Source organism: Acomys minous (assembly GCF_964271855.1).
Source record: "Acomys minous genome assembly, chromosome: 13".
In the NCBI taxonomy this organism is placed as follows: Eukaryota; Metazoa; Chordata; class Mammalia; order Rodentia; family Muridae; genus Acomys; species Acomys minous.
The window spans coordinates 29,988,068-30,003,421 of record NC_140495.1 but is presented as its reverse complement, the minus strand read 5'-3'; the positions used below and the strand labels follow the sequence as shown (position 1 = coordinate 30,003,421).

The following is a 15,354-nucleotide window of genomic DNA, read 5'->3' as shown; positions in this document are numbered from 1 at the left end:
GGGCGGGCCCTTCCATCACCCACTTGTTCCCCGCTTGTATCAGTGGCAGCCAGCCCTCTCCTTGCAGCTCTGTGGGTCTCTCTTCAGGCCTTTGGCAGGTTTAGACATCTTCAGATGACTTCAAGGTGTCTTGGGCAGATGCTGTGTTCCAAAACAGAGCCTGTTTCTCCTGTTATTTTACAGAATGCAATATTCGCCTTTTAGGAGTTAGATTAAGGTATATGCTTTTCAGATTCTCAGTGTGCTTGTGTGTATATACGTTTAGATCCGCAGTGTGCTTGTGTGTATATATGTTTAGATCCTAAGTGTGCTTGTGGCTTTTTTTTTTTTTTTTTTTTTTTGTATAGAGTACTTTAAGTGCAGCCAATAACAGAAGCACAAATGAAGACATTATACAGTAAGGTTAATTTCCAAAATACTTCTGGATATACATGCTACTTAGCAGATGTAAAAAAAACAACCTCCACCAGCCAAAGCTACACAGAGAAACCCTCTCTCAAAAACAAAACAAAACAAAAAACCATAACCTCCACTTTCCTGCCTGTTGTCACAGGAAAATAAGGAACCAAGGCATTATCACTAAATTAGCACACTGTGGCATTGTATGGGCCAATGACGTCACCAGAACAGAGGACACAGTATGTTCATACTTTAAATGTCCACAAGAAGCAGGCTTGTAGGGACAATAAGAAAAATAAAAAAAACTTTCCAGTTCCGTTAAACTTTGTAAGTCTTCTGAGGCCCAGCTACAGGCAAACTGGACAGTACGGTAGAAATAGACTTTAATTTAGTATAAAATAACAAAAAATTGAAAATATACTTTAAAAGATATGAAATGCTAGGAATTAAAGTTATGCTTCACAGGGGGGAGAAGCTGATGAAATATATTTTCTTAGGTGAAAAATATCACATCCCAGCCAGGTGTGGTGGCACAAGCCTGTAGTCCCAACACAGGGACTACACTAGGAGGGAGAAGCAGGCAGATCTCTGTGAGTTCAAGGCCAGCCTGGTCTGCAAAGCGAGTATAGGACAGGCAAAACTATATGGGGAAACCCTGTCTCGGGAAACAAACAAACAAAAACAAAAGAAGAGAAAAAGAAACTATCAGGTCCTTAAAATGATACATACTTGAAGATAATCCTAACTGATACATTGTTTTAAACTGGATGTTTTATTAGTTTGTTTGAAAGAATGTCCACACTGCAATTAAAAAAAAAATGTGACAGCTCTTCATTATATAAAAAGAGGTATTCTAAAGAATTAGCAGACAGTATAATGCTACCAGACATTACAGTGAAACTGAAGAAAGAGATTTAAAGATAAAATAAGAATAGGTATTTAATAAAATTCATCGTAAATCAGTGAAAGAGGCCAGGGAATAACATGTAAATTGATCATGCTTGGACCATTTGGCATTTATTGGAGTAAACTAATAATCAAACTGGAAGCATCCCTTGTGTTAATATGAAGTGTAGTCTAGATGGCTTTCTAATTTGAATCTAATTACATGAAATCTGAAGGTTTGTGTACATGACAAATGGTAAGCATTATGTAAAACGTGGGCCCATAAGGAACATGTTTATGAGCACAAATATGCAAACATAGATATGAACAAGAGATCTCTGTTATAAGAAAAAACAAAAGATAATTTAACCACAGTTTGATCTGATGACCATCAGTAGCACAGCTGAAAGGGGACTCAGGGAAATGATCAGCAAGGGTCGCAGAAACACTGATGATCGAGTAAAAATACAATTACAATTCAACACCAACTTTTTTTTTTTACAATTGCAACTTTTACTACTCCTAATTTTGAAAATTTAATCATTGTGTTGTTGCTGCCAAAGCAAAAGAAATGTACACTTAACAAACTTCCAGTGGAAATGTGAGTTAGGAAAAAAAATGATCACAAAGAGATAGCTGTAAATGTTTCCATTCATTATTTATCTTTTGTAATTTGTCTTGTAACTATACATGCCAAGGAGAAAAGAAAAAATTTCTGTCAAAAGTCTGCCTCAAAGATGTTGGCGGTAGCATTCTCTGTAATGAAGCAAGCTTTAAAACCGGAAATCATCTGTTAGGACTTGGCTGCTTAATTTCTCGTGCACCAAGAGACAGAAGGTACATAGTCTAAAGCACTAGAGTGCCTAAGTGTTCTAACATGAAAGTAGGGAAAATTACTAGTTAAATGAACATGAACAAAAACTATGCAACAGTGCAGACACTCAGCTACAGCTTGAATGTATTCTCTAGCCTTGGAGAGCGTGGGGATACAAAATGAATTATTGTTGCTTTGGATGTTTATATCCTCCTACATATTTCTCTGTGCATGTTTATAAAGAAAATTGATGTGTTTTTGTTTGTTTTTTTGAGACAGGCTTTCTCTGTGTAGCCTTGGCTGTCCTGGACTAGCTTTGAAGAACAGGCTGGCCTTGAACTCACGGAGATCCACCTGGCTCTGCCTCCCTGAGTGCTGAGATTATAGGTGTGTGCCACTGCCCCTGGCTAAAAATATCAATGTTATTATAAGAAAACTAAAGTCATCTAGACTATCTGTGGTTTGTTATTCATGTGTATGTATCCTTTCTGGATAGAGTGGCTATCATTTACTGTAAAAATATTATATTGTCTTTCCTGAAGATTTTCATCTTTTCACTTTCTTTTTTAAAAGACCCTTTTGAGATACTCCCTTAGAAAACTCCCTTTTCTCCTTCATGAATGTTGATGGTTATGATGTTTGTTATAGGGACAAAAGTACAAAGTTCTGTGCATTGTTATAATCATTAACTTTTTCAAAAGAAGAAAATATAGGCTAATTCATATTTTTTATATATTTCACCAGCATTGTGCTAAACCCCACTTTAATAATATATACTCTTCTGGATTTAATACCTAGATATGCTCTTCTTTCAGAAGGAGAATATCTATTGTGGAAAAAAAAAACAAAATTAAACCATTGAATGAGAAAAGTGAAACGTTTGGGGAGAATCTTAAGATTAAAATATAAATGTAATGCCGTTCGTATACATGACAAAGAAAAGAAAACTATTAAACAGAAAATCAGCAAATGACAAATAGAACATTGCCTGCAGTGGAGATGTAAATGACTTCCAGATGAAATTGCGGCTACTCACCCTCCCCTATTACAAAATATTGGGAAATCAAGCCAAAATTTCATTTCCTGAAAGACGGACAATTGGTGGTGACAGATGCCCTGAAGGTGCTGTTTGACAAAACTCCAGGGCTTGGGTGACCTGGACTGACCCTTCAGAGCCCTTGGTGAAAGTTCACTACATACCTTTTGCTTGTCCTTATATTTCTTACCAGTAAAGGCCTCTCGCTGAAAGCCAACGCTGATAGAATACAACAAAAGCTGGTGTTAATAAGAGCAAAACTAATGGTGGGCCCCTGGGAAGAAGAGCTATGCAGAAAACCGAGTCTTTCAGAGAACCCATTACACATTTATGTCATTTGTAAGTGATATGAGTCAGCACAAAATGGAAAAAAAAACATTAAAGAAGAAACACTTAGGGAAATTCTAGATGCTGACAAATTGTACCTGGATTGTTTGGTTTTCATGTCCAGCCTCAGTAACAAGGAACTAGTATGGATAGGAAGAGATTTTGATCATACAGTTAATGACACAGCGCCCTGAAGGCAAAGTAAGCAGTTTTAGGGATCCTGATGTTCTTTTAGCATGTGCACGATTGTAAAAGAGTTAGGAATCCTCCTGAAACAAGGGCTCACGGTGAAGACACAGAGGAAAACATTTTGGCTCATTGAACTGCCTACCTGCCTGAACAAACTTGTCAGACCAGGACTTTTCTGATATTGTAGAAAAACAAAGAACAATTCCACCTTCGCTTAAGCAGGGGGCTGCACAGCATTTTAAGAATCAAAGGAAGAGGATGGTGGTCTTATGTCAAATATAAAAGAAAAATAGAGGAAGTAAAGGAAGAATTAAACAAGGGTCAGAGAGATTGGGCTTCTGTGGAAATAAAAGCTTGATGTAACTGGTAGAAGAAATAACTTCTGATCTAAAAAGTTATTGAGCAAAGAGAAAACTGATTTTATCATGGTCATTTGTAGTTCTCATCAAATTTGCTGTTTGCTCGCTTTGTTTCTTTTAAATCAATATACTTAAGTAATCAATGAAGAGTTTAGGAAAATGTATGTATCCTAAAAGGGTATGTGATCAGTGATTAAAGGTCCCAAGAAAATGATTTTGTGCATAAATGAAGCCTGTGAGGGACAGAGGTTGTCAGAGTAGGTCAAGCCATCCTGAGATGTGCTTCCCCTCTTCCCAGTCTCTTATGAACGAAACTAGATGCTGTCCCTCATCTGACTCTTCTCTTGACACTCTTGCAGTCACCTGTCAAGGCCTGTCCTCACCTGGGCCTGGTACCCAGCAGACAATGACAAACACAGTGAAAACCCACTACATTGTCCATTTTATGTCCAGTGTGTGAATTGATTTAAATTCTTTGGCTAGCAATTTAACAGTGTTTAAAACACACAAATATTGCTCCTGCTAGCTTTACTTCTCGAGTTTATAATGTTGATATGCAGAGTTATCTGTATGTTTGTTTCCAAATGGATTGTGATAGTATAAATTATGGAATAATTTAAAATTTCACTGATAAGCAGCCAGTCAGTCAAATATATTCTCCAGTTATTAAGTGAGAATAGACATTTTAATAAGAAAATACGGAAGCCTCCTCTCTGTACTAAAAGATAAACACACACACAGTGTATATTACACATGCAAAAACTACACAGAAATATATATATAGCTGGCATACAAGAATCCAATATACAGATAAGAAAAGGAAATGGGGAAATCTTTTTATCTAACTACTTAATTGCTTGAGTAACTATTTGCTTTCAGATCATGTATATTTTAAGATGTCTCTTTAAAAAATTTATCGTTTCAAGCTAATCTAAAGTAAACCACAGGCCCTTTCTGTTTATCTAGCCAGCTAGACCTGACCGTAGTCAGGAGTTGGCAACACTCCTGGTTGTGCACTGGGCTTGGTGATGGTCTATATAAATGTAGTGAGAATATTTTTGTGTACTGTATAATAAAAACATTTCATGTCTAAAAGCCAAATAAAAATAAAACATTCAAGTAGATTGTACAAGTTTGCAAGTATAGAGTTAATGATTATCTGTGAATTTTCTACACAGTGTGCTCATATTTTAATCCACCATTTATTATAGAATGCAGTCTCACACACATGCAACCCACAGATACTAAGGAAATAGTCAACTGTACAATTTTTCTTTGGAAGGATTCAAGTGTGAGTAAAATAACAAGTATTTTAGGTTATAAATGCAATAACAAAATATGATTATTTTGGTGTGTTCGTTAGTTCATTGAGAAGTGGCTTCTCTGGTTTCTTGTATGGTTGAGTTTATGCAGTGAAGTTTTATGAAAATATGTTTTCTATATCGTTCTGATGGGTTTATCTGCATGGAGTATTTTGCTGTCATCTTTAACTTGACAATAAAAATCCCTATCTAGACTGTCTGCGTTGGGTACTTTCTTAACTGTAGACTGCACAACCAGCATCTCTTCCTTGCAGAACTGTGCAATATGACTGACTTGAGTCCTTTCATATATTCTTGGTTCCTTTCATAGTCAGCCTCTCCACTACTAGTTTTCTCCTCGTGAAGAATCCTGTAAAATGAGTCAATCCTTCACATCACAGATGCTAGGAAGCTGGCTTAAGATCTATAGAGTTATGTGATGGGGTTGCATTCAACTTTTATGTCTGGCAAGCTTCAAGGGCAGTTTCATTATGGATTCACTGAAGGAATACATTTACAGCTTTGTTTCCATTCGGGGTTTTTAAAGTTCAGATTATAATATACGTACTATAGAAAATGTAAAGAAGTAGTTTTATTTTTTTTGAAAAATTTTCTCCATTTTGTGTTTTAACAAACTACATTGTAACATTACAGATTGCACTGTGAACATTTCATGGGTTTTGCAAGACTATTTATACCTCTATTTTCATGGATTATTAGTTTGTAATATTTCATTGTGAGGTGCTTTCCTAGCTAGCAGGCTACTCTATCATGCAGTTTAGAGTCACTGCTTGCTTCTAGTCTGTGTTCTTTTTACAGAAAATAAGAATGTCACTTAAAGCAAAAACCAGTATAGAATCTCTGGGATTTGAAATAGAGAATTACTTAGGTCAGATTTGGGCCCAGGGGTCCCGCTCAAACTAAGGCACCAGCCAAGGACAATACAGGCTGTAAACTTTAAACCCCTACCCAGATCTAGCCAATGGTCAGAACACTCTCCACAGTAGAGTGGAGAGTGGGATATTACTTTCTCACATACTCTGGTGCCTCACCTTTGACCATGTCCCCTGGAGGGGGAGACCTGGTGGCACTCAGAGGAAGGACAGCAGGTTACCAAGAAGAGACTTGATACCCTATGAGCATATACAGGGGGAGGTAATCCCCCTCAGGAACAGTCATAGGAGAGGGGAATAAGGGGAAAACGGGAGGGAGGGAAGAATGGGAGGATACAAGGGATGGGATAACCATTGAGATGTAACAAGAATAAATTAATAAAAAATTTTTTGAAAAAGAGATTTTAGAGACGATTACACTATTATGGTCTTGCTGGTTGTTCTTTTCCCTCCTTTTTTGTCCTCTCCTCTCTCCTCCTTTCCCTTTCTCTCTTTCTCTGGCTTATTCATCTTCTTTTGATTACATTATACAGGTTTTTAATTTTTAAAAACAATTCTTAGTGACACCCTCAGAAACCTTTCTACAGAAGAAATGTAGAAATATCACAATTATATTTTTAATCTGTTTGTCTTATTTCTTTCTTTCTTTTTTTGTTTTTTGTTTTGTTTTGTTTGTTTTGGTAACATAATTTTCCCAGCAGAATATTCCAGAATAGCATTGCAAAGAGAGGAGAGTATAAACAGCTTGTGGTTTTGGTCTTAGAGCAAACAGTCTTCCTTGGTTCTTCTGTTGATAGCTATGGAATGCTTCATGAGGGTCATAGCCAGATTAAGGAAGCTCTGTTCTCTTTTTAGGTTATTGAGTGTTTGCCTTTATATTTTTAACCAAAAAAAGAAAATGTCTTAAATGTTTTTCTGGAGTTTACTGGGATGAAATGAAGTTTTGCTTTTCATTTTAGTCGTATAGTACATTGGTTGGTTTTCATATTAAATTATATTATTGGCTTTAAAAATATATGCTAATAAAATATTTTAATAAAATATAGAAAAAACATTCAAGTAAATAAAAAATTGAGATTAAATCCTGCTAGGTTATAGTGTACATATAGTGATATGGCTTGAGCTTGTTCTTTAGTGTTTTCTTGGCTTTTGGAGTCAAGTAATTAAGCAATGTTAATATAGCTCCCTTTTCATAGTGTCTGAGTCAGGTTATATCAAGGCCACTCTGAACCAACAAAATAAACTAGGATACATTCACTCTTACCTCTGGGAGATTTGTGAAAGCTTGGCATTCATCCTTTTCAAAGAATTTTTCATCTTATCAGAAAAGTGCTATACTCTTAGTTTCTCTATGTGGGAAGACTCTTCAGTACTAACTCATCATCTTCCTGTAATTCTGCTCAGATTTTCTACCTCTTATCAAGTCACTGTTAGTGGTGTGTCTTTCTAGGAATGCCTATGGCATTTAGCTGATCTAAACTGGGTGTATGTGTGTGTTTTCTGTAACAAGTACATTATAATATGACCTTAAAAAACAAACAGAAACAAAATTAACATGATACATAGTGGAGCTCAAACACAGGACCTTACACTTATTGAGAATTCATTTTACTATTGAGTTGTATCTTTAGCCATGACTTTTTGTTTTTCTATTATTGATATTGCTGGGTTTTAAAATATTTTCTCTGTTCGATTGGATAATTTTTATTGATTTGTAATTAAGTTGTTACCTATTTGTATAGTTTTCATTCGTCTATTGATTTCACTGAGTGATGTTTAGAACTCTGTTATTGTATTTTTCCTGTGTTAAAATTTATATGTATTCTTTTATTTCTTTGCTAAGACTTTGGGTCTTCTTGGAACATTTAAAATTTTTTAAATTTTGTTTTAGCATTTGTGTATATGATGTGTGTGTGTGAGAGAGAGAGAGAAGAGAGAGAGAGAGAGAGAGAGAGAGAGAGAGAGAGAGAGAGAGAGAGAGAGAGAGAGAGAGAGACTCTGTGCCCAGGGCATACATGTGGAGGTCAAAGGGCAGCCTTGTGGAGTCAGTTTAATCTTCCACCTTGTGTGGATTCAGGAGATCAACTCAGGTCATCATGTTTATGTGGCAAGCTCCTTTACTCACTGAATCATCTCTTGGCACTGGAGAATTTCTAAATACGTAAAGTATTTGTCAAGTAAGTCAACATTGGTGTCAACCTAGCCTTAACATCTTTTGATACTGTTTTTTAGGAGTTGACCTTTTTCTGGTTCTTTTTTTTTTTTTTTTTTTTTTTTTTGCCATAATTTTGTGTTGTTTCCTGGACTGTTTGAGTATTGTTTAGACCCTAAGTCTTGCTAAGCCTGATGGAGAAAGCTGACTGTCTCGCTGTTTTGCCAGGCAGCTCATGCCATTGCTCTGAGGCCTCCTTTCCTGGCCAGCTTCTGGGTGTGTGACTTCAATGCCAGCTTTATTTTCAGTGACATTCAACTAGCTCTTGAGGGGACACAACCCAGCACTCACTCTCACACTTGGGCACTGTTCTCTCTTGCTTAATTCTCTAGATCTTTGTTAGGCTCTGGGAAACATTACTTGGATTCTCTTGAGTCACCATTGCCTGCTTGAGCCAGAACAAAAAGGCATGCATGTACTGACGCCATCCAGTGCCTCCCTCTGAGTTTCAGGATATTCTGAAACAGTATGAGATGAAGAGAACCAGAAACAAACTAAAAGCTTTTTGCCTCATGTCCCTGCTTTATAATCAAAGCGTGTTAGCAACTTTTCAGTTATGTGAGACCATATTTCAGTCTACTTGCAACCTTAACTATGGAGAGTCACGACAGATGCAACAGTTTCGCAATTGCTGACAAGAATTCTCTCACATCTGGCATTTGACAAAAGTTTGAGGTTTGCAGATTCTTACACTCTGAAAATGGAATTGAGTCCCTGTCACCCCTTCAGGTGTGATCATTTTCTGTAGTAACTCATAGGACTCAGGACAGGGCTCTACAAGTGAGAAAAGTTTTATTAGAAGCAATACAAATCAAACTTAGCCAAATAAAAACACACATGGATGCTTTCTGCAGAACCAGAGGACCTGAGTTTATTACCCAGAACACACTGTAGAAGAAGAAACTGACTTTTTAAATTTGTTCTCTGACCTTCACACATTGTCATGTTTATGTCTCTTGTGAGGCCATCACCTACCTACATCGCTTTTGTGTAAAGCTTTGACTGTTGTCGTAAATACAAATCATCCATCTTTTCACTGGATGGGTTGCAGTGGTTGCTTTCCTGACACTTTGGTGTTTACTTGCTGGTATGCTAACTTGAGCCTCGATGTTCAGTTTGCACTGATGTTTCTGTACATAGGAATGACTGCTAAAAGCTGTGGTTATGTGGCTGGACTAAGTTTCTAGTCCTCCACCTCCCTAGAGGTCAGGCAGATAGGAACATTCTAAACCTTAAAACATGTGGTAGGCCTGTCTGGCATGACCTGCCTACATCTTGAGTCTTGACTACTATATAACCTCAGCTGTGATCTTAGGGGTGCCCTGTGCGTAACAGGAGTAGTCCAGTCACTGAGGCAGTCCAGAGGTTTAGAACCAGGACAAGACCAGCTATGCCAGATTCTTGTTATCTAGCACTAAATTATACATACATACAACAAACGTTTAACAACTATCACTCTCAATGGAGGTGGAAGAAAATAATGATTCAGATGGCAGCAAGACCTATCACCCATCTCTTCCTAGCTTGTATGTCTTTTTAAAAAGGCCTATTAAATACTTTTAAAGGCCTAATCCTGAACAGAGAGGCAACTTGGGCACTTGGTATAGTTCTTGGCTGAATTAGCGACTTTCTTGCCCTACTGAGAAGCAGAGAGAACTGTCCATACATGTTGAATGACAGGAACATCTTTCTCATTTCACGAACTATTCCAGGATTAAGACAGAATTATTGCTTGTGCCAACTGGAAATTATCCTGTTTACATAATAGGTTGTATATATATGTGTGTGTGTGTGTGTGTGTGTGTGTGTGTGTGTGTGTGTGTGTGTAAAGAACAACAGCATAGGTATGTTAGAGTATGTGATATTTAATATGTGTTCTGTTGCTACCAGATGTGTTTTGAACTAGGTACTGCCTTGCACAGAAGCAAATCGTCAAGTCACCTGGCTTTGTTTAGTCATCGGAGGATACCCTGTGTGGGTCATATGCCTCCAAATGTCAAGGCTTCAGCAGGACTTTCTGGTCCTTGATATACTAACCTGTGGAGAAGTGGCTCAATTTCTAAGCACTAGTTTCCAGACATGATGAAAGCAGACATCAGTCTCGATGTATGGTGTGATTTGCTGCTGTTGACCGAATTCCTGCTTGCACCTACTGGAAATTCTTCTGCTTACATCATATTTTGGGTAAAATTGTATCGTAAAACTTTATAAGAAAAGAAAGAGACTCTAGGTTGATAAGAAAAGTCCCTAGTGGCTAAAAGGGAGATGAAAAGAAACTTGGTCCCTGTAGCCTGAGGTGATTTATATATGCACACTCTGTTTATTTCACCAGTATTGCTTTTTTTCCCTAAAGCTTTATCAATTTTGGAGGGAAGAAAGAACGGCTTATTTCAGCTTATAGTTCCACATCACAGTCCATTGGCTGTGAAAAGTCAGGGCCAGTACCTGGAGGCTGGAACCTGGAGGCAGGCCCTGATGCAGCGACCATCAGGGAATGCTACTTACTGGCTTCCTTCCATGGCTTGCTCAGCCTGTTTTCTTCTTGCCTAGACATGGCATCACCTATAGCGATGTGGGCCCTCCCACATCAGTCAAGATAGACCGTACGCCAATCTGGGGGAGGCTGTTTTCTCCTTTGAGGTTCCCTCTTCCTACATGACTCCAGGTTGTGTCAATTTAATATAAAATTGGCCGTTTACAGCCAGCTTGTAGCCACAGAATTCCTTGATTGAAGAGGAAGCCAATTCTTCTTGAAAAAAAAAATCCTATAAGAGTAACACTGAAAATTCCATTGTTAATTTTTCTTCCCCCTTTCTTCAAAGGAGTTTTAAAAGTGAATTTGTTTCAAGATAGCTATATACTGAAGGAAAGAAAAGAATCATACCATTCAAAAGCTTCTACACACTGGCTCTGAATTGATGCTCTTCTAGGTGGTCATCAATGTTATTATAGCCAACAAATCAGAGTAGTGGTGTATGGAAACCAACCAATCAGAGAATACGGGCTTATTGAATCCAACCAATCATAGAGTGTGGGCTTATAGTAATCAAACAATCATGGGTTATAACTGAAACTTTCTCCCAGTCAATCTGTGAGTACACAAACCTACTCCCTGATATTCTCCCAGTTCCTCAATACAAGAATAGACATGTTCAGTAACTAACAGAATATAATTATAGATTCTCTGATCTGTGGGGGAAGTGATGTTATGGTCATCAGGTGCAATAGTGCATGTCTTAAATCTCGCTGAAGCTAGCACCCAGGCTAGGAAAATACTAAAGAAAATGCAATACTGCATTCCTGGAATTACTTGCAATCTCAAGGACTTGAAGAATGTAGGATTTCACTACATCTTCGTTCACAACACCTGTTTAACACACACAGACACACACATGCTGTATACATATGTATATATGTACACACACACACGCGCGCGTTTTCACACATGACATTCAAATCTTGGTGTGTGGAATTATGTTTCAGTCTTGAATTAGGTTCCATTGATCAGAGTATTTGTTTTTATGACAATGCCATGCTGGTTTTATGACTATAGTTCTGTAATAGAGGGTGAAATATGGATGGTGATAACATTCACAGTTCTGTTATTATTCAGGATTGTTTTTTAGGTAGCCTGGTTGTTTTCTGTTTTTCATATGAAGTTGAAGATTACATTTTCAAGCTTGTGAAGAATTGTGTTGCATGGCTTTAGCTAAGACTTCAGGTACTAATATTGAGTAAATATGAAGAGTGGACATCCTTGTCTTGTTTCTGATTTTAGTGGAAAGGCTTTGTTTTTCTCTGTTTAGGATGATGTTGTTATGGAGCTGCTGCAAATCACTGTTATTATGTTGAAGAATGTCCCTTGTATCACTAGTATCTTCAGAACTTTTATCATAAAGGGACATTAAATCTTATCAAACGCCTTTTCTGCATCTAGTGAGATGATAATGTGTATTTTTATATTTTAGTCTATTTATATGATTGACTATATTTATTGATTTTACTTATGTTGAACCACTTTGTATCTCTGGGATAAATCTTATTTGTTCATGGTGGATAATCTTGCTGATGTCTTCTTGAATTCTGTTTGTAAATATTTTATTCAGAATATGTACATTTGTGTTTATAAGGAATATTAGTCTATACTTTTCTTCCCTTTTTTAGGTCTTCATATGTTTTAATATTAAGATAGTACTAGCTTCAGAAAAGTTATTAGGAAGTGTTCCTTCAGTTTATATATTTTGGAATAATCTGTTCTTCTTTGAGTGTTGGGTAGAATTCTGCACTGACTGAATCTGGCTTTGATTTTTTTGTTGGTTAGTTGGTTGGTTTGGGGTTTGGCTGGGAGATTTTTACTGCTTCCATTTCACTAGGGCTTACGGGTCTGATTAAGCTGTTTATTTCATTTTGACTTAATTTAGGTAGTTTGTATATATTAAGAAATCCACTCATTTCACTTAGGTTTTCCAAGTTAGTAGAATTCAGATTTTTAAAATGTGCCTTATTATTCTATGTATTTCCTTAGTGTATGTTGCAGCCACCTTTTCATTTCCAATTTTATTAATTTGGCTAAAGATTTGTAAATCTTGTTGATTTACCCAAAAACACAAATCTTCATGTCATTGGTTCTTTGTATTTTTCTACGTTTATTTCTATTTCCTTGATTTCATCCCTAGCTTTGATTATTTCTTTCTACTCTTTGTTTTTGTTTTGTTTTGTTTTGTTTTTTTGTTTTTGTTTTTTGTTTTTATTTTTTTTTACTTTTTTCAGAAACAGTGTTTCACTGTGTAGTCATTGCCATCCTAGAATAAGCTCTGCAGATCAGGCTGTCCTCAAATTCACAAAGATTGCCTTCCTCTGTCTCCTGAGTGCCAAGGCTACAGGCATTCTGGGCAGGTGTATTGTCTCTTTTTGTTTTTCTTTTTTCTAGATCTTTCCTGTATGTTACTAATATTCAATCTAAGTCTTTTTCTTTTTTTTCTTTTTTTTTTTTTAAATGTAGGCACTATAAACTTGCTTCTTAAACCTGCCTTCATTGTGTCTCATAGGTTTGGGTAGGCTGTGTTTTCATTTTCATTACTTTCTAAAAAGTTTTTAACTTCTATTTAAATTCCTGTCCTGATCCATTTTCAATCATAAATGAGATGTTCAGTTTCTATGAGTTTGTGAACTTTGTATTCGTTCTGTTGTTGTATACATATATTGTTTGTACACATAAGGTTATTAACATATTTTCTTTTATAGGTATAATTAGAATTCATCAAAATGTCAGGTACAATTTTACTAATTTTCTAAAATTTATTTTATTTTATTATTATAGTATGTGTGTATGTGTGTGTTTACACATGTGAATTCTAGTGATCACAGAGGCCAGATTTGTCTGATATTCATGGAGCTGGAGCTACAGGCAGTTGTGCGCCATTTAGTGTGAGTGCTGGGATCTGAACCTGGGTCCTCTGCAAAAGCAAGAAGCACTCCTAACTGCTGGTCCCTCCCTCCTGCCACATTTTTATTATATATATTTTTAATGTTTCACTTTCAATTGTGAATTTATATGATCACTTTCTTTGAAGGGGTGCATTTTATTTTAAAATATTTGATCAGTTAGCATTTAGATATATTTGTCTGTAAGCTCATTTGAACCTATTAACTCTCTGTAAGAAAAAGAGTAAAAACAGCTCATATGTGCACATAGGCCTGAAATGTCTTGAAGTATTTAGAAGGAATCAAATGAAGCCAAAGAATAATAATAGAGCAAATCCAGACAGAAAGAGCAATGAAGGGACTGCGGTGGCAGTTTGCCTGGATGGGCAAGAGTCAAATGTTGATTGTGCCTTTTAGAGTAACTGATATAAGAAGAGAAACATCACAGTTACAGTCTTTTGTTTCCTCTGATATAAAAACGTAATCATTTATTTACGAAGCTGAGAGACTTTGTTATAGTGAGTCAAGTAAGGATTTCCTTTCATCTCCACCACAGAACAAGATGGAACAAAGTGTGTCCTTTACCACACTCAGAGCAACCACCGTGGCTTTTAGGAAGAGCCCCTGGCGGCACTCAGAGGAAGGATAACAGGCTATAAGAAGAGACTTGATGCCCTATGAGCATATACAGGGAGAGGAGGTCCCCCTCAGTCACAGTCATAGGGGAGGGGAGTAGTGGGAAAGTGGAAGAGAGGGAGGAATGGAAGGATACAGAGATGGGATAACAATTGAGATGTAATAAGAATAAATTAATAAAATAAAATTTTAAAAAAGATGTAATATGAATAAATTAATATATGTACATATATGCATATGAATGTCCTTCACTGCAGATGTGACCTGAATCAACTCTGGTAGATGCGTTTGTGGCTATATTAGGTCTTTAGTGACAATTTATTTAATGTTTTGAATTTAGATACCACATTTTCAAAAGACTATGAGGAATCAGCTTTATATTTCCAATGTCTCTTGGATAACAAGAGAAAGAATCACAGATTCATGCTTGTTTGTGAGGGAATCAGCAGGGGGTCAGTTGAGCCATGACCATGAGAGCTTAGGCTGCAGCCGCAAGCACAGGGTGATCTTTTGTTTCCTTTTCAAAACCATGTTCAGTCTAAAAGTCATGAAGTTTAGTAATAGGTATTTTTTTCCATAGGAAATATGGGTGTATTTTCTGGAGCTTACGAGGAAAAAAAAGAGAGAACCCTTTGCAATCATGATATCACTTACCATGTGGGTTGTGTTCCTCTTTTCCACAAGGTGTGGCCCCCACAGCCCCTGGGCAGCCGACAGAAGAGATGGAGAATCAGATAAAATCACCAGCTGCAGTGCCTGAAGCCCCTCCTGACTACAGTTCTCATTTTGTACCAGGTAAGATAAGTTTTCAGGAATAATATTCCTCCAGGTAAGATAAGTTTTCAGGAATAATATTCCTCCAGAACAAATGCAATGGTT

The 15,354-nt window shown here is 36.8% G+C and overlaps 1 protein-coding gene across 4 annotated transcripts in view; it reads left to right on the top strand.

The window, feature by feature from the left end:
- Positions 1 to 15,354, top strand: part of PLSCR4 (phospholipid scramblase 4) — a 44,958-nt gene that overhangs the window by 543 nt on the left and 29,061 nt on the right. For 2 of the 4 annotated variants that reach the window (XM_084752081.1, XM_084752079.1), the window contains exons 2-3: positions 13,660 to 13,687; positions 15,160 to 15,270. In XM_084752081.1, coding sequence (XP_084608207.1) covers positions 13,681 to 13,687; positions 15,160 to 15,270 — 118 coding nt within the window. In that variant the 5' untranslated portion in view covers positions 13,660 to 13,680. Of the gene's footprint in view, positions 1 to 4,236; positions 5,301 to 10,305; positions 12,137 to 13,659; positions 13,688 to 15,159; positions 15,271 to 15,354 lie in introns of those variants that run through there. The other 2 variants (XM_084752080.1, XM_084752082.1) reach the window with 2 other exon arrangements.